The sequence below is a fragment of the Eutrigla gurnardus genome, assembly GCF_963514095.1.
Source record: "Eutrigla gurnardus genome assembly, chromosome: 9".
NCBI lineage: Eukaryota > Metazoa > Chordata > Actinopteri > Perciformes > Triglidae > Eutrigla > Eutrigla gurnardus.
The window spans coordinates 21,004,367-21,031,753 of NC_139923.1; the positions used below are offsets into that span (position 1 = coordinate 21,004,367).

General features: G+C 44.8%; 2 protein-coding genes across 2 annotated transcripts in view; one reads left to right on the forward strand and one right to left on the reverse strand.

Moving 5' to 3' along the window:
• LOC311018880 (transcription factor Maf-like) overlaps positions 1 to 16,890 on the forward strand; it is a 40,347-nt gene extending 23,457 nt beyond the window's left edge. Inside the window, exon 3 of the mRNA XM_084017967.1 lies at positions 16,761 to 16,890. The gene's annotated coding sequence lies outside the window, so the exon portion shown is untranslated. The remainder of the gene's footprint in view (positions 1 to 16,760) is intronic.
• wwox (WW domain containing oxidoreductase) overlaps positions 16,537 to 27,387 on the reverse strand; it is a 119,206-nt gene continuing 108,355 nt past the window's right edge. Inside the window, exon 9 of the mRNA XM_084017960.1 lies at positions 16,537 to 18,140. Within this exon, the coding sequence (XP_083874086.1) occupies positions 17,949 to 18,140 (192 nt within the window). The 3' untranslated portion in view covers positions 16,537 to 17,948. The remainder of the gene's footprint in view (positions 18,141 to 27,387) is intronic.

Here is a 27,387-nt window from a genome sequence, read left to right on the forward strand (position 1 = left end):
TATTAGCGGCACGACTCTTCCCTGCTTTAGTGTTTGTGAAAGTGTTGAACCCCATCCTGTCCTCCTCTTTCACGAGCCAGAGAGCGAAGCAGGAGGCGTTCCCAGCAGCACAGCGGAGCAGACCAGGAGGGAGGGATGAAGTTATTGACTCCGCTTTGATTTAACCTCTCCTGCCTGATCCTCAGAAGTGCACACACACACACACACACACACACATGCAGAGTGGGGAACTCTCAAAATAACACCTGCTTTCTCAGGGATGAGCACGTTCAGTTTAAGTGAAGATTGTGTGGACATATTTGTATGCATCGGTGGTGGAAGTATTACATTAGCTTCCTTGTGCTCTGCTCCATCAAACGGGCCCATAAACAACTCCAAAGCCTCCACTCCCACACGCCACGTCATCTCTACTCTATTTAACACACGCAGAACGGAAACAGGACATCGCTGGCTTTGACAAATGCTTTGAAGGTATTTACTGACCAGCAACGGCTAGCTTGTCTCTTAACAGCCACGGGGTTCTTTTATGAAAAACAATGAATTTCTGAATATTAGCAGCTAAGAACAAACGACTTCCTGGAAACACTCCTCCGACGTAATCCATCACACTATTCATTACCGACAAGTTATCACAACACTGTAACAAATGACTAACTGATGTATTATTGTCCAACACCGATTACTAGGTATAAATAACTGATGCATTATCACACACGCAATATCTCGAAGTGATGATTATTTAATCTGCTTCATATACAGTTGGGTAATTCAATCACTATACATACTTTATAGGCTGATCTCTAAGTGACTATAGGATGCACTGAAAGTATTCCCCTCTTAATGTAGTGAAGAAGGAGCAGCAAGTAAGACAGAAACAGACACGATTGGATTTACATTATTTGTGTAAATCTATTTCACCACTTGCATTCATCTACTTTACAGCAAATTATTTTTTGTTGACTTGTAAACAGACGGCAAACTTTATCCTGCAAATGATGTCGGTTTAGCTAAATGCATCCGCGCAGTGTTTAGCTAATTCATCCCCAATTTCAGATTGAAACAACAGCTATTAATAAAAGTAATATCACTGAATGCTGTTTTGCTGAACGCTGTTAGAGTTGTTGAACAGGACAATGGCGCCAAAGTGCACTTCTCTTTAATTAATTACCCTCTTTTGTTTCTGGCGGCACCACGCAAACACACACACGCACGCACGCAAACACACACACACACACACACACACACACACACACACACACACACACACACACACACACACACACACACACACAGACGTAGCAGAGTTTGTTTTTTTGAGAGGAAAAGGGAGGAAGTGAGGGAAGGAAGAGGGTAATATCAGCAGGCTATCTATCCTCTCTTCCACTGGTGCATCCCAATCCTCTTTGGAAATAACAAATGCATAAAGGAGCCACAACACAAATATATCTGCCTGGCTCAGATAGATAGGGCTATGCGAGAGTTTAATACCCTTATGTAAACCAGTAACAATCAAGCCCTAACACACACCCCCACATCACCACTAAGGGGACAATAAGGAACACGCTCCATTCTCTCTCTGCAGATATGAACAGTGAGGAGTGATTGTATGTGTGTGTGTGTGTGTGTGTGTGTGTGTGTGTGTGTGTGTGTGTGTGTGTGTGAGGAGGAGAGAGAGAGAGAGGAAGAGGGAGACCGAGCTGTTTTCTTCAGCAGATAGTGAACAATGCAGTAGCCAAGATTGGTTGGCTCCCTGGTGCTCGTTGTGGTGGTTGTTGTTTCAGAAGCAGAGAGTGATATAGACCCTGACCTCAGAGACCGCAGCAAGTCTGATACCCTCCTTCATTCATCCCTCACCATCCACTCTTTTGATATCTCACTCCCATCCCTCTGCGCCAATTTGTTTTTTATACTTTGCCTCCTCTATCTGCTTTTTTTTTTTTCTCTCCTCCTCGCTAAAACTGACGATTAAGTAGACAAAGCGAGGAGCGACACTAAAACCGAAGAGGCCATTTGTCTAAAAAAAAAGAAAAAAAATGTTGCCACTGACAAGCAATCCAAACCCAGGAAAATACCCGACGACTGGCACATTTATCAAATTAATTTGTGTGAAATATGCGACACATATGGCAGGTTTACTTACTCGGAGATGCTCAGGAAAAGTTATTAGATGGTTATAATATATATCTTGACTCGCGAAACATAAAACATTAGACGATTTGGCATCGTTTCCTAACGACACACATTTTGACCAGGAGGAGAGAAAAAAGACGAGGCTGTCTTTTTAAAGGTGGATCAATAAGATTAGTATTCCGTGTGTGTGTGTGTGTGTGTGTGTGTGTGTGAGAAAGTGGGGGGAGTATAGACAGGAGTTAGGATAGCAAAGGTTAATATCATACATCAGCTGCCATCTGCATACGCCTCTAAAGGAGAAAAACACGCTTTGTCTCGCTGCTCTCGGTGGGGTTGATTGCTGTAAGATTATGCCGGCTGACATTTCACACTAGACGGAGAAAAATTTGGACACTTTCTTTTAGAGGTGTAGAGGGGGCGGCCATAACAGCTCAGCAATTTAACGCGGTCTCTCTGGCAGCATTAATCTCTCTCCTAACTAGAGGAATTGCATTGTGATATTTGAGACAGTTGTTAACAGCGTTTCTAATCTAAGTCATTTTGGCTGAGCTGAAACAAAAAGGTTGTTTTTTTTCTTGTTTTCAGTGCATTAACGAACACATCACAGGCGGCCTCTAATGTCGGCGGCGTCTGCAGACATTCAAAGGCTTTCTACGGTTTCGTATCGAGGCATAACAAGTTGAGTTGAGACGAGCAGCGGCCTCAAAAGATGTAAAGAATCTGTCTTTTCACTGCAAGCTCAGCGAGACACGATCAACATCTGTAAACCAAGCACACACAGAAAGTGAAACCCGATGCAGGGCAGAGAACAAGTGTGTGTGTGTGTGTGCATGGAAAGTTGCGTGTGTATTGTCCTCAGCGAGTGCGTTGGCTGCACCTGATTGCACACACCGTGTTTGTGCGTGCATGTGTCTTTGCGATGGCGTGCGCGAAAGCGTGCCTTGAACTTCTCCTTGATCATCAAGCTTAATGCTGCACTCTCTCAGCCATATAAGACCCTGCTAGGAAACCATCAAATATTTATACAACATTATCCCTGATCCTATAGCCTGCAAGTAAAGAAAACACTCTGCTGACTTTCATTGCATTACAGAGGTTCAGGATCCGAGCTGCCTCGGTTTTGGGGTTTGGCGTTGTTAGCGAGTCTTTGCCTTTCATCCGCCACCAGGTTTTTTGCTTCAAGAAACACTCAAGTGGTTGTGCAGACAACCCGCCGGGTAAATCACATAGTAAAGAAGACGCACCATCACCAAGTGCTGTTTACAGCCCTCACCGCAGGATTTGTGACAGTTTTTCATATAGTGATTGAGGGGGAGTGTGGCGGAAAAAAAGAAATACGGAAAGAGAAAGCGAGAGAGCGTATTAATTCTACATCCCAGAGACTGAATGGCTGCTGTTGTTCTGAAGGCTGTTTTATGGAGGAGAAACAGTCTGATCTCGCCGTTGTTTTCTCCCTGATTGATTGCCCTAGCCCGAGGCTCCTTGGAGTGCGCTGCGTTTTGTCTGAGTATTTACTGGAATGTTGGGAGGATAAAAATCACAGCCTCAGCCATCACACTACAGAGGCGGAGTGGCAAACACAAACAAAGCGAAAGGCAGAGGAGGCCCACACAGAGAGACGGATGGGGACGGCAGACAGTGAGGTGCAGGAAACGAGCGTCTCGAAGAGACAAACATACGGGGCGTGTACGCAATACATAGACACACATTTATTAAGACTGTTTCTGTACACATGCCACTGTAATCACCAGGTATCCACCCGGCGATCAACATAACTTAGTTAATGAATGGTTCCTAAACATTTTCCTATCAAACCTTGCTTTCTGGACCCCGAATCTTAATAGTCTAGCTGTCATCTCTTTCTTTAACATTCAGGTGAATCAGACACTTTTATTCACAGCAGATATTTTGACTTGAATAGCTCATGCATATTTGTGAAGCTTAAACTTTTAGTATTTGCTGCAGAGCTGCTGTGTAGGACTGTATACGATGGGACAGGTGTTCCTATTGATGGTGTACGAGCTTCTCCTCACACTGTGATATTGCATGTTGCATTTTCCTGCATAATTTCACTGCACACCTCTTTTGGGAAAGAAACAAAATCATATTCCTACATTCTGATTTCTCAAAAACGAGTACGAGTTGTTGCAGGCCGTCACATCAACACTCATTCTGCATCAGAAGGTTTTCCGTGCACACGTAGGTGATGCAAACAGGAGGGTGGGCTGCTGGAGTCCGATAGGCAGGCAGACTGCAGGACTGTGATGTGCTGTGGACAGGACAGCCCTGGGCTCGGTCTGTCAGCGGGTCCCTGAAGCCCCCGTGTGCAGCAGCGTGGACTGAGCTGTTCAGGGTTCCCCACTGTTGCAGTCTGTCATGCTGACGGAGACAGACTGACACACTGTAGCACTGAGAGGTCGCAGCCTTCAATCTCTCCCGGTTTTTTCCCACCCATCCATTCATGTTTCTCAGTCTGTCCCATCGTCTCTCACCTTCCTCCCCTGGTTTTCTCTGAACGCTTCAACGGTGGGTGCTTTTGAAATGAATGATGTGTGTTTTGGATTCTTTTATTTCTCTGTTTTCCTCCAATTTTTTTAATTCAACTATAAAAAAAAAGTATTACAATATAAGTTTAATTATGAAGAAAGTCCTGCCACATTATACAAATGACGCAATTGCACTAAGAAAGTGAAACTAAAGTAAAATCATCCTCTAACTGTTTTAGTAGCGTCAGCATTAAGTGCATGTGTGTGTGTGTGTGTGTGTTTCCATTGTATCTTCAGCCCTGTGATGTACTGTGGGAGGGAAGTTGATTGCGTAATCCTACAAAACTCAAAATGGTGCTCGTCAGATGATAATCTGCCCACTCTGCAGATTACTGCTCAGATTAACACGCGATGAACACGGGGCGAGGTGTGGGAGATAACACCCTCCGTTCCCACGTCTATATCGGCTCGTGTTCCCACGTGAACGTGTGCTAAAAATATTTGTGTCAATGCAAATGTGTGCCGACATTTGTAGGTATGTTTAATGTGCATGTGTGTGTGTTCATACACTCTTGTTTGCCTTGCTTCTGTCTGTCTGTCTTTGTGCGAGGGAACACACACACACACACACACACACACTCACCTCCTTCTATAGCCTGGGGGGACTAGGAGCTTATTATGAGTCCTTAGTGGGAGAGGGAGGAGAGAACAAGAGGCCGACTACACTTAAGTGGCAGCAGACAGCGGAGACAGAGAGATTTACTTCTCTTATTCCAGCACACAGAGATTTAAAGGAGCTCAGTCTGTGATTAAGAGAAACTACTTCTATAATACTATAATGCTCCAACGACGCCTGGCAAATGTAACGATTAAGAGTGTGTGCGTGTGTGTGTGTGTGTGTGTGTGTGAGGTAACATTTCCTCCAAGACGGCCTCGCTGTTACAGAGAACATCACAGGGGATCTGCACGGCGGCGTGTGGAAACGTAGCCGCGGTTGTTTCCATTTGATGAATGCCAAGTTTCTCCCTCCGCCCATGTCTTTTCTCCAGTCTGCCTCCTCCTGTCTCACCGGCCTCGCTGAGAAAGAGTGTGTGTGTGTGTGTGTGTGTGTGTGTGTGTGTGTGTGCACGTGTCCATTCCCATTCTGTCAGGTTTATTTCTGTTATGTTTCTTAATTAGCTAATAAAGGTCATGGCATCTCTCAGTCTGGGGGGGCGGGGGGTGCATGCAAATGAGCCAGAAGGTCAGATGGATTAGTGACCGCTTCACACCGCCCGAGTACGGACACAACCGTGCTGCCATACAAATATACCTGCAGCCGTGCGCACGCACACACACACACACACACACACACACACACACACACACACACACACACACACACACACACAGACACACACACACACACACACACACACACACACACACACACACACACACACACACACACACACACACACACACACACACACACACACACAGTGATATAAACATGACTGGATTACTCATCTGGAATGGTGTGGAGGTTGATTGAATGTATGTTTTGGTGACTGTTCGCCTGTAGGAATAAATGATTGAGAATGTTCTGTGGCTCTGGAGGTGTTTTCTCGTCTAAAGTTTGGGGGGCGTGGAGTTAAACGGGCATTTAGCAGGAAGAAAAGGGTCTAATAAAAGACACAATTGAACCGCATTATAAGAATTGCCTCCATGTTTCCTGAAGCTTGACTTACAGTAGGCACTAAAATTCAGGACACATTCAAACTCTACTTTTAATTTCTCTCAAAAACAAGCCAAACAGTCCCTCTTTTAATCAGGACAACAATCATTCCCTAACCTCAAACCATGTTTTCCTGCACCCAAACTAACCCTCAAGAATAGCTCCTGTAATGCGTTAAAATAATGTTTTTCTATCTGTTTTAAGTGGCAATTAGTTTGTTTTTCTTCCCACTTTCTCGGGACTGTATTTGCACATTACTATTTCATTCCAATACACCAGATAAACTCCCTGCTCTCATTTGAGAGTGTGTCTTTGGAGCGGCACTCTCGTGATGCTTTAGTCATCATAACACGCGGTGCATGAATGCTCGAGTAGATAAGAGCGGATGGCACAGATGCTCCGGTGCTGACGCGGTGACGCCGGCGTGCTGCAGTGGATCCGTTACTACTCTTTAGGTCTATCACCTTTCACAGGAGAGCTCGTCTCGGTGTCCTTTAGCCCTAAATCACCAGGCTGTCTCCCATGTGAAAGCTCTCTCTCTCTCTCTCCGGGTCTATAACTCACCCTGTCTGTCTCACCGCTCTCTTTTCTCTCCCTCTCTCCAACAATCTCACTCACTCCACCTCTCCCATAACTCACTGGGTCTCTCTCCATCTCTAACCTGCTCAGTCACTCCTCTCTCCATTCATGGTTATATCTTTGTAACACTTCCTCTCCTCCTCTCTCTTTCCGTCTCTAAACTATTTCCAAATCCACTTTTGACGTAGCGTCGATGCTCTGAGTCACGGCAGCTCCCCCCCTCCCCCCTTCTCTTCCAAATCCCACCATTCATCTATTTCTCTCTGGTGGGAGGTTGTCTGGCTGCCTGCCTGACTTACAGCAGCAGAGTGATGGACAAGGGGTGAGACCCGGTGCATTACACTCCTCTGCAGCACAACAGAGACAACACGGTACAACACTGCACTGAATACAAAACGACTCACAGAGGAGGATGATAGACAAAAAAAAAAACTGGAGAAGGAAGGATAAACAACGCATCGCTCTCGGGGAGCATCTTCAGTCTTTGAGCTCATTATGTTGGTGAGCGGAGATAAACGCAGCCACATATCAGCCTGAGTGGGAACTCGAATAACGGAGATGTGAAAGTAAATGCCAAACTTTTTTTTTTTTCCTCGCACACGATGAAAACAGACGTGAGTAAGTACACCTACTATCTAGACTCGCAGGCTGTTTTTTCGCCCCGCAGAATTAAAAGTGCAGCTAAGAGCGGAGTGAAACTCTGTCGTATCTTCAGCTCTGCAGACCGTTAGAAGCCGTGATGGAGAGAATGGGACTTTCTCCGTTTAGATCTTCTCCTCCAACCTCCTCATCCTCCTCCTTCTCTACTCACTAAAGTATTTTCCCAGAATCCAGCAGTTGTTTCAAACACACGCCCCAAGCTTGAGCTACCATAAACTTATATATATATAATAAAAAAAAACATTCATTCTGCAACAACTTCTCAGGAGCAAATAATAAAAAATAAAAACACTGCTGGAGGAGTATGTTTTTACAGGACAGTCTTTTTCTTCCGAAGTCCATTATTTCTTCCTTTCTTCTTGACATTAGATCTATCTGAATATGTAAAACACCCATCTCTCCCCTCATGTTCACTCTTTTATCTTTGAATATGCCACTTATTCCACGCCGTGACTCCCACAGCCTTAAACCAAGAGTCAACCCTTCCCCGGAGCCCTCTCTGACTTTGTCTCTCTTCTCTTCCTCCCTCTCACGACTTTCCCAATGCAAACACGTCTCCTATCTTCTAAACGTCTCTCTGCAGACCCCCGGGGGGGCCGTGAGATTTAGAGCAGAGGAATTTATAAAAGGTCCGATCCATAATCACCACAAGTGCCTCCGCCGTCTCCTGAATTACAATAACGTGCATTTAAATGAGTGATATTTGTATCTGCTGTATATCAGGGTTGAGTTCCATGTTAATATCCTCCAGATTAAGTGGTGGGGTGACCATGGTGTGACTGCGGAGCATGTTAGCGCCTTGTTTTCCACGCGGACACGATGGAACGTAATTAGTTGATTGCTATTTCACACTCGGGCCTCCGTTTCGCCCGCTAATAACAACAGAGAGCGAGGACCGTATGTCATCCGGTGCATTAGCCGGCGCTCCGTTCTGACTGCCTGGCGAGTACATTACATACGTTTAGCTCTGCCTCCATTCTCAGTCCTCTGATTACAACGAACGCTCCCTCCGCATTGTAACGATGGGCTTTACAATAATGGGCCATAAATTAATACAATGCTCAGCAGCAAATACTATTACGCTGTTAGTGTTTACAGAACACGCGTGTCGTATATATATGGCTGAATGGCTAGATAATTACCATTCACATAGGCAGTCACTCTAACACAACAGCCATTTACTGTCCATTTGTCACCATGTCGGCGGCGGGGACAGAGAGGGAGGGGGCTGCATTCTGATCAAGGATATCAATTCCCCAAATCCTCATTGATTAGAACAAGGGGATCAATAAGTGTATCACTAGCCGTGTCTTGCCGCTATTAAAACCCACCAGCAGTGGGCTGGATCTCTTTTCTTTAATCTCACAGAGGAGGAGGGCAGGTGTGAAAAGCGTATTAAGGTATAATTCACTGCTCTGTCTGTGTCATTTGGGCTTTATGTTATCACTGAGATCATTCCCACACACTGGAGTGTGTGGAAACCCTGAGAGTGAGTGGCAAGCATGCACGTGTGTGTGTGTGTTTGGGGGGTGCTTCCATATGAAATGTACACGAGGGTGAATCTCAGTGCTGTTAATGGCTTTTTAAATGTCAGGGAAAGTCAGGGAATGATAAAAGAGAGATCTGTTATCCACTGTCCTCATGATCACCGTGGAGCACGCCGCTGCTCTCACCTCAGCTTCAGTCAGTGTGTGTGTGTGTGTGTGTGTGTGCGTGTAGGACTAGGCTGACTCCACCCGTGCTGATGTCAGCATGATTTATGCACCAATCAGATTAGCTCTGAGAGAGAGAGAAAGGGAGAAAGAGAGTGGGGAGGGGGCGTCAGACGTTACTTGCAGGTTTATTGTGGTTTTCCTTCCTGTATTTGGATGAATCGGAATGGAAAGATGAATAAATATCACTTGAAATGATGCGGTTTTGTACTTGACCCGGTACATGTACTATTATGTATTAGTGTGGTAGAATGTGGGCCTATTCACTCCATACAGATGAACATATATGTAGGAGATGGAGACATGGAATAGGAGGAACGATAATAATATTACAAAGTAAATACAACAATTTAATAAATACATAACAATCCCATGAATGCAAAATAAAATCATCCAATTGATGTCTAATATTATTATCATTATGTGTAATGGTTATGCATTATTTAAAAAAAAAAAAACCTCTTTAAAACATAATTTTGGAAAACAATCACGTGAGTTGATCTTATCGCCACAATACAATTCCTCTGAAAGCAAATAAACAATGATTATGATGCAGACCAACACATCACACACCGGCCTCTCAGCGCTCAGTGGTCCCGCCTCCAGGAGAACAAGGCTTTCTGGAGGTGAAACCACAGCTTTACCTTCATGGGGACAGAATCTTCCGGCTCTCCTAGGGATCCCAAATCTTCCCAAAAACCCACAGAAGACATGCTTCATGAGATAAACTGTGTGTGTGTGTGTGTGTGTGTGTGTGTGTGTGTAGTTTGCAGGTGCCCTGGCCTGCTCTAACAGAGGGTTGAGTGATGTCACAGCAGACTGCATTTTAATAGAGAGGGAAGCAATTAGAGAGGGGACAGGGCGAGAGGTGGAGAGATGGAGGGGCTGTCTGTGTGACACACACTACACACAGTTCACACACACACACACACTACACACAGTTCACACACACACACACACTCATTACTAAGGATGAGTTAATTAATTGCACGGTGATTCACGATACTTGTAATTAATCTCGTAGGTATGCGAGTGTGTTTTTGAGAGGTGACTCTTCTCCCTTCCATTTATAATACACACACACACGCACGCACGCACGCACGCACGCACACACACACACACACACACACACACACACACACACACACACACACACACACACACACACACACACACACACACACACACACACACACACACACACACACACACACACACACACACACACACACACACAGAGACACACACACCGTTGCGCTACACACCTATTCTTCCAGTTAAAAAGCAGTTTTTTTCAATGATGCTTCACAAAAAAATCCAGTATATTTTTATTAACCAGCTTCTTGTTAATTTGGCTTTTGTCTCCTAATGTTGTATTTAATGTTACAATGTTTGACGTTACGTTGTTCCACCGGTCGTGTGTACACAGGGAGCATGCAAAAAAACTTTACAGTAAATGCTCAATCGGAGAATTATGTAAATTAACATGGTTCTAAGATTTGAAAAGACATTTAAAAGATGCAACGTCTGCGTGTGTGTGTGTGTGTGTGTGTGTGTGTGTGTTACCGTCAGTACCCACAGGGAAGTTATATCTCACAGAATAGACAGTAAAACAGTGGGAACTCACATTATGCAGGTAAATCAATGACAGGAATGAAGCGATGAGGTCATGGAGCCATTTCAGCGCTGTGTATTTTGGCTTTGATTTTATTTGGTTAAAAGGCTTTTCCAAACATCCCCAATTAGGGAGAGAGACAAGAGAGAAAATACATTTATTTTCCCTATAGGACGCGCTTACATCATGTCCCAGCAGAAATGGCTTTTATTCCTCCTCAGAGCTCTTAGCAAATTCCTTTCTTTTCTTTTTTTTTTTTTTTTGATTGGTCCAGTTGAAAAATTATGCGTATTAATCTTGCCCTCCTCTACCCATAATCCTTTGCATTTATCAGCATGAGCGGGAGTGGTGTAGCAATCACATTTGGAAATTAAACAAATAAAAAAGTTGAAGATAGCCGAGTGAGTGATGAGGCTGGCCAATTGGTGGCAGCATAAATCTCCGCCTGTCACCACCCCACCTCTGCCTACACACATTTGGATATTGTTATGATTTTACCGTGTTTGCATATATGAGCCTAATTTATTAGAATCAAACACCATCAGGCTTATTTACAAGCAGGTTCTGGTCCGCTGCCAATAAGCCCATTAAGTGCATTGTTGGAGAGTGTTTATATGATCAAACACACAATGGTAATTGTGAGTAGAGAGAGGCCGGAGCGTTTCTCAACGAGGTGATTATCGGCGCGCAGGTTATTGTGCTATTTCAGCGTGACGTGTAAATCTGCATCGCGCCGTCAATCAACATCTCGGCTGTCAGAAAAGTGAGATGTGAAAACGCCGGTGACAAAACTGAAGGGCGATGAGGGGAAAATAATAGAATGAGAAACTGCTGAAAGAAAAAAAGAAGAGAAATCCTCCACGTGAGAAGGAAATAGAATGAATCTGTTGGGGTTTGTGGTTTTTTTTTTGTGTGTGTTGAAAATACAATCTCAGTAACTCCAGATGGCCCCAGTTAGAGACAGAAGAGGACATGAAGCACCCTCCCTCTTCTTTCCCCCTCTATAAATCATCCTTCCATCCACGGCCTTCTCTCAACCCTCCTCCGTTGCCTTGTGTTCTCTGTCACAGGATATCAAAGTATCTGTGTGTACGCCTGATGCTCTCCATGTGTTTGAGCTGCATGGAGGTGTGTGTGTGTGTGTGTGTTGGATGTAGGGCTGGATAATGAACCTCAATTCTTTGGGTTGCCATGACTACAATCGTTAAGTGATCGCGGGCACTGACAGTCTGTTGGGATTGGTAATATTGTTCACTTGTTTATATCGTTCTTGAATTAAATCATCTTGCCAGTTTTTGGTGACGTGGAAGTTCTTCTTCTGGCAGCATCTTTATTGATTTTTAATCAAACTCAAGTAACATATTGGAAGTATTGGAAACTTTCAAACGCTAGTTTACAGGACTTTTAGAAGCTCCTCGCCACGTAAACACTACAGCTTCATACAGCCGGACGCCTGTCATCCTGCACATCCAACATATTATACCGCCCGCCGTGCACTCGCTTCAGACTTGTGGCCTTCGAGAAATCTTGTCGACGCGCCTGTGAGTACACGCTCACAACACACACATACACAAGAGAGAGAGACAACACACACATACACAAGAGAGAGAGACAACACACACACACACAAGAGAGAGAGACAGAGAGAACGGGGGTCTGGGGCTAAGTAAGCGGTGCACCAGGTTATGCGCCATTTACCACAGCTCAATAACAACCGTTCTCTCCGCCCGACACACCTGGTCACACAATATGACACTCGCTGTCCTCTGAGAACACACACACACACACACACACACACACACACACACACACACACACACACACACACACACACACACACACACACACACACACACACACACACACACACACACACACACACACACACACACACACACACACACATCAAATCTGCTTTCACCCTATGGTGGCCTTAACCAGACACATTACATCCCCACTCTACTATCTGCTTGTGACAGATGTATTTATGTAATGGTTTTGATAGGTATTGATTCACACGGCGGAGCGAGTTAAGAAACAGAGAAAAATGAGATTTCAAAATCAACATGGCTGGGGGGGGGGGGGCTAACAAGAAGACAGACGGCGAGAGAAAAGGTGAGGGAGGAAAAGATGCGAGTGGAGACGAGACAGCAAAACATTTAGAAGAAGCTCAGGTGGAAACACGCAAAACATATGATTCACAAAAGAGCGCTAGGACAGACTTATAACATGCTGGGGTGTGTGTGTGTGTGTGTGTGTGTGTGTGTGTGACCTTGGCTTGGCCCGGTGGTAAAGTGGGGCATCAAGAGAGTCAGTGTGAGAGCAGCCAAGCGTTCTCCCACAGATTAGCAGGCTTTATTACTGCCACCAACCGCTGGCCTGACAAATCCTCTTATTTCATTTTACCTTCCTTTACCTCTGCCTTGCTCTTTCTCTTTTCCTCACTCTTTTATTCTCCCACCCCCCTCCCCCCCCCTCACCTCCCTTCCCCCTCTCTTCACCGGACTCTGCTGGTAGCTTTGCATGCTTCACCTTACACCCCGCCTGGCTCTCGCTCTCTGTTTTCCCTCATCGTACAGCCTTATTTTATGTTTCCTCCGTTTGTTCTCCTCATTGTCTTTCCATACTGCTCAGCTATATGCCCCCCCCTAACTCCCCTCCCCATCTCTCCTCCCTCTCTATAGCGTGATGAATCTGTAGACAGGGGCTAATAATTGTACTTCAGCCCAAGTGCTCATTTTTCTTTGTGTTTGAAAGCTGTGACAGGCAGGAGCTCTATTTTCTACCCCCCTTTCCTCCCTCTTTCTCTCTCCCCCTCTCTTTTCTTTCTATCCCCACACAATAGGTGAGTAAAATAACTCAGGGTTTACAAGGTCATGCTGTCTAGCGGTGAGGACACGCTGGGGATTTGGGGCTGGAAGGATTTCCTCAAAGGTGTGGTGTCGAGACTTCAATAAAAACGGAGAAAGTTATGGATTGCACAAGCAGATCTACAGGGGGAAATAAGTGCATTTGATAGTGAACAGGCTCGCTGAATCACAGCGCTCTGGATCCAAATGTTATCAATGCTGCTTCTAAGATTCCTTCTGAAAGAGCACAAGAAAGAGGGAGGTAGAGCGGCGCGTCGACTTTGTTGCTTGTGCCAACAACCCGGGCGTCTTCAGTTTTTACACAACTTTCATCATCTGCTCAGAGAAAACTACTTTAAATGCTACACCTCCTGTCATATAAAACATCCATATCTTATATCCGGTGCGTTTCTGAGCAGCATGTTGTTTTCTATTTTAGTGCTACTGGCACAGCGAGGCGATTTACCTCGAACGCCTCTTGCTCACGTACACACAAAAAGCTTTAATGGTTTTCAGCACTAAAAGTGAATTAAATTACCTTTTTTTCTCCAATTTCTGCAAAACAAGACTTATTAAATAAAGATATTTTATTTTTGACAAGCGGACTTTTATTTTTATTAAAACATACTAATTAAGTAAAAAGGGAATCTGGGGAAATGATCAGCTAATTTTTAGAAAATATAAAAAAAAACCTCCGTCCGAAAGAGCGTGCGCAAGCAAAGCACATGTGCAGATATTGCAAGGAAATAATGTTATCATTGACTCTGCAGTCATACTTTATGAAAATTGATCAACAGTTTTAATCACAAAATCATCCCCCAAAAGGGAGCGGTGGAAAGACAGCATGGGGGAGGGAGGAGAACAGGAGAGCGGGATTTTATTGCCTGCTGTAGTTAGATGGTAAATTTCCTCCTGGCAGATATTTATTGAGTTAGTTGAGTCTAGAGAGAGCTTTAACATTGATTGTGATCATTAAATATATCCGCTCGAAATGGCAACATGGCGTTCCCTCAGTCAATGGAGCCAATAGGAGTAGAACAAAGGCATAATCAAATCAATCCTCTCATAATTATTCTTTGAGAGGTGAAATTAATCACGAGAAGAAATAAAAAACAATAATGGAAAATGAAATGGTCAGTCGCAAACAATTATGGCCCAAATTGAAATAAACTCAGTGAAGGGGAAACAAAATCAACGGTAAATCCAACTAATTAAAATAACATTCAAGATGTATATTGGTTGTTTGGTTTACACGGAGCTTTCGGTTATTATATCATCTTGTACTGTTGTTATAAGAGAGCGTTTAAGTGGCAGAGAGAGACGCGTGTGTGTGTGTGTGTGTGTGTTCGTCGGGCCTTTACTGTGGGGTCAAAGGATCAAGGTCCTACTCTTGTGAGAGCCGTGCTTCTCTCTCCTCCCTGCTTGCTGAGAGGAAGTGTAGCTTATTGATTAGCTATCAGATGATTCCGATAGGGCCTGATCGATAGGACTTTGTATGAAAGCCGGGCAGGACTCCTACCTTTTCACTCAGGCACACACCCATGGATCGGCCACTGCAGTGCACAGCCGCACAGACGTCTGGCTTGTTTGTTCTCCTGAAGTTCCCCCTTTGTGTCTGGAGTCCGCCCCTCTAATCGAAGGCTTCCTCAAACGCACTGTTTTCTATTTCCTATAGCTCCACTTCCATAGAGTTGTCATTGATGAACTAATCCTGCAAGCTTAGCTTAGGCGTCAGTATCCTGACATACATTGCCACAAACAGTTGATATTATTCTTGTGGTTATTTGATTCCCAGAGTGAGACTTCATCCTTTAGCAGCCAGGTGGAAGAGAGTTCAGGTGTGGAACGACTCGCTTTACTATCATCACAAAAGCAGGTTGTGAGGCTCGGCAATAAAATAACCACCGTAAGAAGATATTCCTTATAGAAATGCTTTGAATAATGTATATTTCAACAGTGGCGGAGTCAGGAAGTCACAGCTGGGCAGACCAAAACAACAAAAAGAGGAAAACTAAACAGCTGACGGGCTAAACACTTACTAATTGGGATATATGTCTGTTCAAAGCTGAAGCAGGCAGACGCTATGGAAGGGGACAGAGTGGTCTCTCGCTGAGGCTCCTGTCACGGTGAAAATATCCTCTCTAGTTGATTAACAAGTCTCATTTGTGGCAAATGTTTCCACGGAGAGTTCCCCGTAGATAGAAGTATAGGAACAGGAACTAGCCGGAGAGCGATCAGCACCACGGACAGCGGCCGTCATCCTTCATCATTCCTATTCTTTACATTGGACATTTACTCCCATTTAGTTTAGCTGTAGTGAAATCACTCGGCATGTAATAGATTGTTTTATTCAGCGGTCACAGCACCTTTTATCAAAATCTGCTTGGTGTCTCACTCAACTTCTTCACTGAGACAGAGGCCGCTCTTGCAAAGAGAGCGTGTGTGTTTGTTCATGCTGTATCTCGGTTCCACATGTGTCCCGAACGCTGTGAAAGGACAGCGATAAGACACCTGTACTGATTATGACGGGGCAGGAACACCGGTATCAGGCCACGGCTGTAAAGGCACATAATGTTTCTCACTGTGTGGAGTGTGTGTTCTGTCAGTGTGTCCGTATAGAGCGGCTGGAAAGGAAGAGACAGGAGACAGATAGTATACAGTGCAAAAGAAGTGGTGCAACCCTGTGTTCATGCGTTTTGGGCCAAAAATAAGATTTATTGCGTGGTTTCTCCGATGGCGATCCCTGCATGAGAGGCCGGCTGGGTGATCTGTCCATTACACACAGGTCGAACATTAAAGTGTTTTTTATTGAATGTATAATCAAACACAGTGTAATTGTGATGTTTACATAAAAACATTGAATACATGTTGCTTCTGAGGAACAATCGTATTTCAGTGTCGCTTGCTTGTCATCTCCAAATGAATGAACTTCCACTTTGTGTCTAAAATGATTTCACACATTAAAAAAAGATTTGTATTAAATATTCTTCGTCCTTTTGTTTTTTCTTACAGATATCATGACACTGGAATGCTGATGTTTCAAGAGCAACCTACGGCACCCAGACTGCCATAAAGCACAAGGTCTCAAAAGCGTCCAAACAGCGGCTTCAGGGCAACCAAACCACTGCAAACCCGAAGCCAGAATTCAATATTAAAACCACGATGATAAAAAAGCAACAGGAGACTGAAATCCCTCACATTCGTCGACTTGAACAACAAGGGAAGAAACGCAGAAATTTAAGATCCTGGACTCTGGAAATAAGATTCTCCACCATCTGTATTTCTATTTGCTATTCAAACGGACACGGATCATCTCCACAAATACCTCCAAATTGTAATTTAGATTTGCCAGAGTATAAAATATTAATACATAGGTTGAGTCAAATAGCAAACGGAACTAAATATGATGTCCACACCCCTTTAGCACATGCCCACAAATCAGGATATTGTAAATATTGTACATAAAATGAATAGGGACATTGATAAGAAATAAAAATTATTGCAGAATAATGTATATAGCCATATGAGTCATACCTCTAGTGTGTTTATTTATCCATGAGTGTCACATGCCCATTACTCCTTATTTCTTCTATGCCCCCAAAAGAGTTTAGCACAAAGAAGAAACGCTGTATCTCATAGGAAACATAACATAGAAGTAGACAACAGGATACAGACTTGAATTGGGAAGACAATATTTGACATGTATTGCTGGAAACCATGCATATGCCATAGAGTGTATGCTTATTAGGTAACCCTGTATTGTTAGCAAGACAGGTAATTTGCTTATTTGAATTTTGCTGGGAGTTATAAAAAGCTACAGAGACAAAAGGAGAAAGAATAAACTATAAGCGATCCCTGAATTCCTCCCGAATCTCCTCCCGCCCCACCACCTCCCATTGTAAACTACCACAGCAGAGCTGAACACAACTCAAACTTTGTTTTATTCAGTGGAGTGTATATGAAACCCCCTACTGTGCCGTGTGTGTAGTGTGTTTTAGCCCCCGTAGTGACGTGACATATCCAGATGGACGTCTGTGGTTTGGCAGCTCTCTTGTATTGTGCAGTCAGAGTACGGTTACCTTTAATTCAGTTCATACCTAACTGGGCATCGCCGTGAACCACCATCCTTCCTCTTTCATTCCCGTTTGGCTAGTCCACCTCCACCACCACCACCTCCTCCTCCTCCTCCTCCTGCGTCCATCAGAGCGCCTGTATGCCCGCTGACCTCTCCGCAACCAAGCGCTCGCTCAGCTCCCACAGACTGGCAGCGGTGCTCTGGTCCTCGGCCTGGATGGACGGCAGGCAGCGGAAGCAGTTGTTGAAGTACATGCCGCCCAAGCCCTCCAGCTCCGGAGCCACGGCACAGTACACCGTGGTGGCGGCCCCTTGTTGCTGAGGACAGAGAAACAAACAGAGAGAGAGAGAGAGTTCACTCACGAGACGGAGACGATGAGACGGCGTTCGTCTACAGGAGGAGACAAAATGCAGACAACCCATCTACTGACTTGTGTCCTGTCCAGAGAAAAAGTCAGAGGACACAACAACGGACACCAACCACACCGCTGTGTCCTCTACAAGACCTACACACACACACACACACACACACACACAAAGAGACAGCAGGACCAAGTGTCAACAGAAAGAAGAAGAAAAAAAAAAGACTCCACACGCTGTCTCTCCCCTCTCCCTGCAGCCCATGATGACTGGGTTCATATTACCATGGGCACAGCATAACCCCCCTTACTGTACATATATTTATATACATATATTTATTTATTTATTTATTTACTTCTGTACCCGGTGTGTACAGGACTTCTGGCTATATGGGACCATGAGAACGCTACAGATGGATGGACTCACAGTGGAGGACGTGGAAACGGCACCAGCTCCCGTCAGGGTGGGAATCACCAGAGCAACCACAGCTTTTATGTGTAATGTCAAAGAACGGGTTTCAATGCCACGGTTATGAACATGTAGATTTTCACGTGATGTGTACATGGGGTCAGGCGGGCTTTCACAGCTGAGAATAAGTATTGGAAAGTACAATTTTGCACCGATGTGTGTGTTCAAACCATAAGTATTTATAGATATGAGGTATTTTCATGTACAACACACAAACAGGAAACAAGGCTTTCCCTCTGGCTCCTTCTCAGTCCTCTCTCTTTTCTGCAAGTTGGAATCTGAGTCTCAACCCCAGAAAGCGTACGCCGTTTCATGTCGTCTCAAGCTGAGACGCGCTCTCAAAGTAAAACAGTATTTGGACGCAACCTGCTAAGTTCCCTAATACACCATGCCCCATCAGTCGGTAATTAGCGGGGATATTCTTGGAGGAGGGAGATTTCTGTTGACATTTGAAAATGAAAGTTGAAACTGCAGCAGAATAAACACGTCAGAGAGAATTACACACATAACCCGAGCGCTCAAAGAGGGATCTTTCATGTTGCGGGGCTAAAAGCTGCTGTGACAGCTTCCCCCGCGAAAAAACTCCGGGGCTGGAGACGAATTCTATACGGCCACATGAAATGGCTCGCCTCTTTATCTCCCAATGAGAGGCAGCGAGGGAGAGATGGAGGGCAGAGGGAGCGAGAGGGAACACTGATGTGGAGACTGAGGACTAATGTTGAGCACAGAGCACTGGCACACAGTGAGACAATCCCCCCCCCCCGTATACGCAGTCGTCAAACATGGGCACAGACACACAAACGTACACACACATGCATCACGGAGCCACGTTACATGTCAACTGTTTGAACAGCTTCCTAAAGCAGCTGTTGTGGAAAAAGATCCATCGCGGTCCAAAGCATTTATACTTTCACATGCAAGTATTAGAAAAAGATATGCACAGAAATGCAAATGAACAAAATGCACACGACAACCAGATTCCAAAAAATACTTTTCTCATCAACACACACACACACACACACACACACACACACACACACACACACACACACACACAACCCCCTCTAAGCTCTAAGTAAACTTCCGCCAGGAGGAGCCCTGGTGTGTAACGTCACAGCAGCAGATTGAGTGTGTTTGAAGTGCAGTGTGATGAGAGAGCTGGTAAACAGCAGATGAAAAGGCAGCATCTCTCTGTGCGCCGCTGTCTGTCTCACCTGCCAGTGGGGCGATAACTTCACCCACATCACATGTCGCCATATCAAAGACAGACAAATGCCAAGCAGTGTCTCCGAGTTGCAGGTTCACACGCGCTCAGTCTAACTCATCTCCCCCGCTTAGGGCATCTGATTTAGCTCGTCTGAAAGCTAAATGCCTTTTAAACACCACTGAAGATTTCAGCGCCGCATTGCTCTAACTCGCTGACACCCCTCCCCTGAACTTGGCTGACTTTCAAAGCAGTTTGTTTGTGTCCAGTTACCAAAAGCTGGTCCTGCTGCAAGTTGAAATAATGATAAAAAAAAAAAACGCCTTTTAATCCAGATTTATATGGCTGACATCATAATGATGTCTTCAGTATTTTTACGTTTATTTCTGTCTGTACTGCTCTTTCTTTAGGCGCTCCAGCAGTCCAGTTAGCAGTGCATGGAGCAGTACATTGACTGTGCTGCTGCTGTCTTATTGGTGTTTAGCTCATCCCCCTCACCACTTGACCCTGTGACCTCTGTAGAAGATAAGGCTGATGAGATTAGGCATTAACATGCTCAACCACCCACCACAGCCATCTATCATTGCATGTGTGTGTGTGTGTGTGTGTGTGTGTGTGTGTGTGTGAGGTAGCGGGAAAGAGAACAAGAGGGGGTGAGCATCAACCTCAATACACTTACATCACACAATTAGACGTAAAAACATACAGTTTCACTCTGTGCATGTAGGAACACAAGCATGCGACACATGAATACATATTTGGGATGATCTACATGAAAGGTGACGTGACTGAGCCAGCGTGCATCATACACATCTGTGGTGCAACCCCCCCCATGTGAAACTGTAGATTACGCCTGTAAATGTAGCCGTCTACAAACCGAGGGATTGTCGCCGTGTCTTTCTATTTTCTGCAACTAAGTGTGAATCATTAACTTGTGTACAGTAGTTTTCAGAGAAACATCTGTGGTGTTTTAGAGTTCTCTACGACCCGGAGCTGGAGACTTTGACTTGCCCGACAGCTGGACTCGACAATGAAAACTTTTAACAGCTCTGACTGGATAACAAAATTATAATATGTCGCAATTTGCCGTGTTGCAGGTTATTAAAACGTTTTTTGGAGCGGTGGTTTAAAAAAGAAAAAAGTGCATCATTGTGATTACATTCCTTATTGTCGGATGGCCCTGCCTATTGCTGTGCAATCGGCCTATTAAGAGAAAGCCAGTCACATGGACCCACCTACATACATTTATTGCTATTTCTTATTTCTCTTTAAAAGATCTCATACATTTCAGGAGACTTGATTCCAGCGATATAAAACAATATTTATAAAGGTTATGACTGGTGCCAGGTTAATCATTAGCAGCGTCCGCATTCAGAGGCCCCTGAAGGACTCCAATGAAGACTTGACCAAGACTTGTTTTGACTTAATGACTTGAACATTCCCCAAAAGATAAACGAAAGGGGAGGCAGGGGAGAAGATGGGATAGACGAGTTGAACCAAACCAATCCAAAATTTCAAAATGGTCATCAATGTTAGGAATAAAAGATAGATCTCTGCACCACAGCAATATGACAAACCAAAGGAGCAGGATGGTTCTCCTGTGTATATCTGGTTATGTGGGGAACAAAAACACACCCAAATGCTGAGAAAATACTCACAGAACGCCCGGCAATAAACCCACAATAATGGGATCCACTACTCCGGCTCTGAAACTGCTCTGGGATCAGATCCAAGTCTTCCAATCTCAGCATCGACTCAATACCCGTGCAGCTCGTGGACTCGCAATAGAAATGTTCTTGTATAGCGTTACGCAATAATCAGTTGCTGAAAACTCCTTATTGAGGGGATTCAAAAGCAAAAAAGGGGATGTGGGGGGAAATGTGATGTTGTTGAATTAACAGTAATGTTCCTTTGCCGTGTTCTGTTCTGTGTCTTCATCATCCGAGTTGTACTCAACCGTACGAGCTTTCTCTGACCCTATGCATGTGACCCTTCACCTCCACATCTGTAGTTATGACATTGACCTCTCCCTCTGACCTGGATGTAAATAAACCCAGTACTGTAGAGCAGTCGGTTTTTGACCCGTCCCTGTACATACGAACCTGTAAATACAAACAGCTATGCATGCTGAAAACCTAGCAATTCTTTCAGGTACTTTTATAATCCCCAAATTCTCATATGGCATGTGCTGAAAAAAGAAAAAAAAAAAGGATAATTTAAAAAGGTAGAAAAAAGAAAATATAAAAAAAAACTGTAAAAAAAATAAAAGTTTAAAATAAATGAGTTGATAATATTGTCAGGCAATATCCTCTCTTGGACAGTGTGTGTAGAGTCTTCCTGTTTTCTTACTCCTGTGGGTGGTTCTCTTCCTTTGCCTGTCCTTCTGTGTTTCTGCTCCACCATCTGTGTCAGTTGTCGTCAGTTGGCATTTGTACAGCAGCGAGGGTTGAGGCAGAGCAGGAAAGAGAGGGAGAGCGTTCACCAGCTGACCTCTGTGATGGCACTCCAGCACTGCTATATGTTGGCAACGCTATCTATGCCTGGGACACTGTTTGAGGAGTTCAGTTCCTGGCATGAACCACAGATCATCACAGCATATGTCCACGCTCGACATGAGAAGGCCCTCCGGATGAACAGCAGCTCCAGAAAACAGTTTAGGCTGGAACCAAAAATTAGATTTTTTAATATCATCATTTTTGGTGGCCTGCTTGAAGTTTGGTGAGCTGTCAACATAAGTGGCATCCATGTGAAGTACCCACTGTGTAGTTCTAAACGCTAATCTATTTTAGACAAAGTCACATTTTAGGAAAACAGTAAACTACAGCTTTTCTATAAGTAGTAAAATACCTGAATTCCAAAGGTACTTGATGAAATAAAGCATATTTTCTACCACCCGATGTGATACGGATACAACGTGCATTTGGAAAAGTACTTCCAGCTTGCAGCTGCAGAAAAGGGATCAGGAGGAGCAGTTTTTGCCTCAGCCCTCTGGCTGGCCTCGTGGACTAGCTTTCCTGAACGTGGGATTCCAAAGGGATTGTGATTCTGTTTTTAGGAATGTTTTTTTTTGTTTTCAGGCTGTGATGTTTCAAATAGATGGAGGTGTCTGATTTTTAATCTGTGCTAAAGATATTTTACATTTAATAAATAACCATTGAAATCAAAAACTCTGTGTGTGTGTGTGTACAGTTTATCTGTGTGTGTGTGTGTGTGTGTGTGTGCATACAACTATCTTTGCCCTGGTAACCTCTGAGAGCCGACAGCTCAGCTGAGCGTGCCTGGCCCAGCTGCAGAGGGCATCCTGGGTAACGCGGTCCCCTCAGAAAAACAACCTGTCCCACCATTCAGCTTGACCACTCAACCAAGAGGAGAGGAGATTAGCACCTCAAACACCTCAGCTCACACTTCACAAAGTAGTCTGACACTCACCGCTGCCTCTGACTGAGGTAGGCCCAAGATTAAAGGTGCTGTCCCTTTTTTTCACTCTACAAATCCACATCTACACGTCGTGCAGCGGCGATGAATGTAGGCTAAGGCAGTACTTTGAGTGGGAGCCATGTCCATAATCTGACTGAGAGCTTGTTTAGTTCCCCAGAGAGTGACCAGCTCTCCTCATCATGGGTCTCCCCAGTGATTAGTCTACCCCTGGTCATCTGTATGTACTAAACTCTATTTCATACCCTCCATTAGCCCACAGGCGGATGGCTAATACTCACCTACGGGCATTGGGCTCCCCTGAGGGGCATTAAGGACAGGATGGAAGGACACGCCTCCTCCCTCCATCTCTTTTCGCTCCTTCGTCCTGCCCGCTCAATCTCTCTCAGCCTGTCAGCCTTGCCCCCTGCTCCTTCCGCAGCCCTGTTCTTTTCCATCAGCCCTCTGCAGATCCCTTTTCCCCTGCAGCTCCCATCCCCCTCCGGCCTCATAACTTACAGGACTGGGCATACAGTAACGGAGGTCTCATGGGTAAATGGTCATAGCAGGACCTCTTGGAGGTAAATGGAGCTCTTTCCCCGGAGTCCCGGATCTCAGATGAGCCCTGTTGACATTCTTTCTCTCTTAAGCGAGCAAAGTGATGTAGTAGACGGTGAGAAAGGGGAGAGAGAGAAAAGAGCAGGGAAATCACCTATGTAGGAGTGACAGGAAGACAACACAAAGCATAGCAGAAGCCCTCCCCCCGCCCCCGCCACTAGTTCTCCCCCTTTCTCTCTGTGGCCATCCCTTTAGCCCTTCTGCACCAGATAAGATCAAGCGAGTGTCAGTCATCAGCAGCCTCCTGCCACGCTGTGATTGTTCATCTGTTTTGTGTGCGCGTGTTTGGAAATGCGCAGCCCAACGCAACAACACCGCTGCATACATTTAATGCCCGCATGTTCGAGGGAACAATAGAAGAGGCAGGGAGGTAGGAGGTGGGGGGAATGCAAAGGACAAGAGGTAGGGGGAGGAGGGGGAGACATAAAGATGAGAGGAGGGGACAAGGGGAGCAGCGAAGGAAAGGAAGGAGAGGAGGGAGCTAGGACACAAGGCATCCAAGGGGAAAACGACAAGGAGTCAGAAGGACTTGCGCAACGACTGTGAAACTATCTCATTTTTATCTTGCGAGAGGACTTCCGAAGTGATCCGCACAACCTAATTATTTTCCCCTAATAAAAGCAACATATGCTAAGACAATAAAAGGCCTTATTGGACACCTATTCATTAAAGAGGAGCAGTAAAAGGAGCAGGACTCTGGCACAGGGATTAGCTTTTAAAGGGGCTTTTCTCTGGTTGGAAATGGCCTTAGTCTTCCTTTAGCACGCCCATTTGGGTGCATAGCCCACCATAAAATATCTGAATTATACATGAAGAGGCACGGCTGCTTTATTGGCTGTGATCTGCTTTTTCACTCGCACCTGATTGCGTCGGTGCACGATACCTCAAAGTTCGGCGGATCTCCTCTGCCGTGTCGGAACACAAGACGTGCGGTTCTCAAATGCTCGAACGTAAGTGACGGCAACCACTCAGCCGCGGTGAGATTACCCACAATTCACGAAAAAAGCCGGTCAAGTTAGTAACACCTGGTTGAAATAACGCATGCTGTTGATTCACGTCTGACAGTTCTGACACGCTGAAGTCATTATTCCATATGGTCAATGTACTGTGAGTGTCAGTGTGTTTCTATTACGAGCGGAGCGATGCTGTCTGTGTGTCGGTATGTGAGTGTGTGATGAGCTGGTGTAATAGGGCCACACACAGGTGTGTGCATGCTCACCTCCTCACTGATGCACCAGCTAATTGGTCTCCTGCGGCAACCTGACATATCTCTCCCTCTCTCTCTTTCTTTCTCACACACACACACACACACACACACACACATGCAATGTAGTGAACAATAGTTGTATACATGTGTATGAAGTGTGTGCATATATGCATACATGTGCAAACACAACTGTGTCCATATGCAGAGGCAGCCCGCGGAGTGGATTTCCAAATGAACTCGTTATCACAGTGCTGACTCCAAGTGAAGATGACACCCTAACATACACACACTGACTGTAAAGTATTGTGAAAGAAAAGGGAAACCAATGACTGGAAAGGGCGTACTGTAAAAACACAAGCTATGAAAGAAAAAACGTATCCAAGAGCCAAACATCTCAAAGTTGCCTCCAAAAATTCAAAGTGTTATTTCTCCCCCAACACAAGAAACACAATGCCAAAAAATGATCTGGCTTTTTGTTATGTTAAATACCAGTGATGATAGCAGCCGTCACTCCAGCAGCAGACATGCACCCGGCTGTAACAATTACTGAGAATACAATCCCAAAAAATTTTACATTACAACTGGGAAGGAAGCCCCATTGTTCAACGGAGCAGAGATACATTTTAAAGCTATCACACAAAGCAGAAAGGGGGAAATGTATTTTTAGGCAAATGACTGACATGGTGGAGGAAAAGAAACTGTGAATGGTAAGTAGTCTAGTCCCACTGAATGCACACAAAGTGGGCTAGAGTTGTAAATTAAAATATTTGTCCTCATTTGGTCTGTCTAAGATCTTTCCTCCATGGGTGAATGATATATATATATTTATATATTCTGTTTGTTTTCTTTCAAGCTCATCTAAACCCTCATCTTAAGTTAATCTTCCCCTTTGCCTTAAGTAGGAAATAAAACAATACGTCAAAAAAGTCCGTTCACATCGTCTATCCTGCTCATAAGCCATTCTCCTACCACGCCGTCCCTCATGGTGGAGGTCGAGAGAGGGATGTTCTGTTTTAAATAAGAAGGCAGTACTGGCCCATTAAACTCTGATAGTAATGATATTAATTTGGCAGGAACGTGTCATTTTCACAGGAGAGCAACTAGCTGAACTGTCATTACGCACACACTTTGCACACACACACGGGCGAAGCATTCGGTCTCATTCACACTGTCTCTCCTTACACACACCCGCACGCAAACGCATGCTATCACCCCCCCATCATCTCTCCCTCTCCTCGCCCTCTCTCGCCCTCTCTCTCGCGCACACACACAAACCAGGAACATGTCACAGGAGAGCAGCTAGCGGTAACATTATGAGAGACTCGGAGAGATCTGCTAATGGGGTAGATTAGTGTGCCCTTGGTCACAACGGCTACAATGGAGTGACTGGAGCTGTGACTTATATCCATGTCCCCCCTGTTCACCCCCGTTTTACTCTCCTCTATAGCACTTTCTCCCGCTTCCTTTGCTCTGACCTCTTCTTCCTCTCTCCCTCCTGATTCACAATTCACATTTTGACTCGCGTTAGCCTCCGCGGGGCAGACTTGTCATCACCAGCTTTACGGCTGGCTGCGGGGACACTCCATCAGAACGGAAGCCAAGCTAAAGTCGAGGGGGGGGAAAGGATGACACCACTGTTTGTGTTGCCGACAGAATGCAGAGCGGTGACACATTATCAGAATTGTTTTCTTTTCTTTTCCATTTATGGATCTTTGTTAATGGAGCCTAATGAGCACAGAGGACCTTACTGATCAATACTTGAATAAAAGTGACGGCAATCGCAACGTGTTAGTTGCATGCTGAATGAAAAGCTGTCACAATTAACACGATTGCACTAAAATGTTTTCATTTATTAGTGTCTTGTTATTGTTCAGGGCATTTCAGGTTTAATGGATTTCAGATTTTTGTTTTCTATCTAGTGTAGACGCTTGGGTTCATCATGTCTATACGTCGCCAGATTCATATTTGAGTGAGAAAACCTGAGAATGAGAAGAAATCGCAGAGAGAGCTAAGATTCAGAAAAAGCAGCACATTTACTCTTGGGGCAGAAAAGCCCAAAGGACTGGAGAGTAAGCCTCTGAGCATCGCCCTTTACTTGTTCTAATTAATCAAGACTGTTGTTATCCCCACCAACGGACCGCCAAGGTAGGTCACTCTACCTTTAAATTCCTTTATTGTAGACGCCACCCTGCATGACAGATTCTTCAGTGCTGACTTCAACGGGAGGTTTGGGGTCAATTCGCAAAAAGAAAATTTATGCACATGATTGGATTTTTCTGTGTGTTTATTGATGA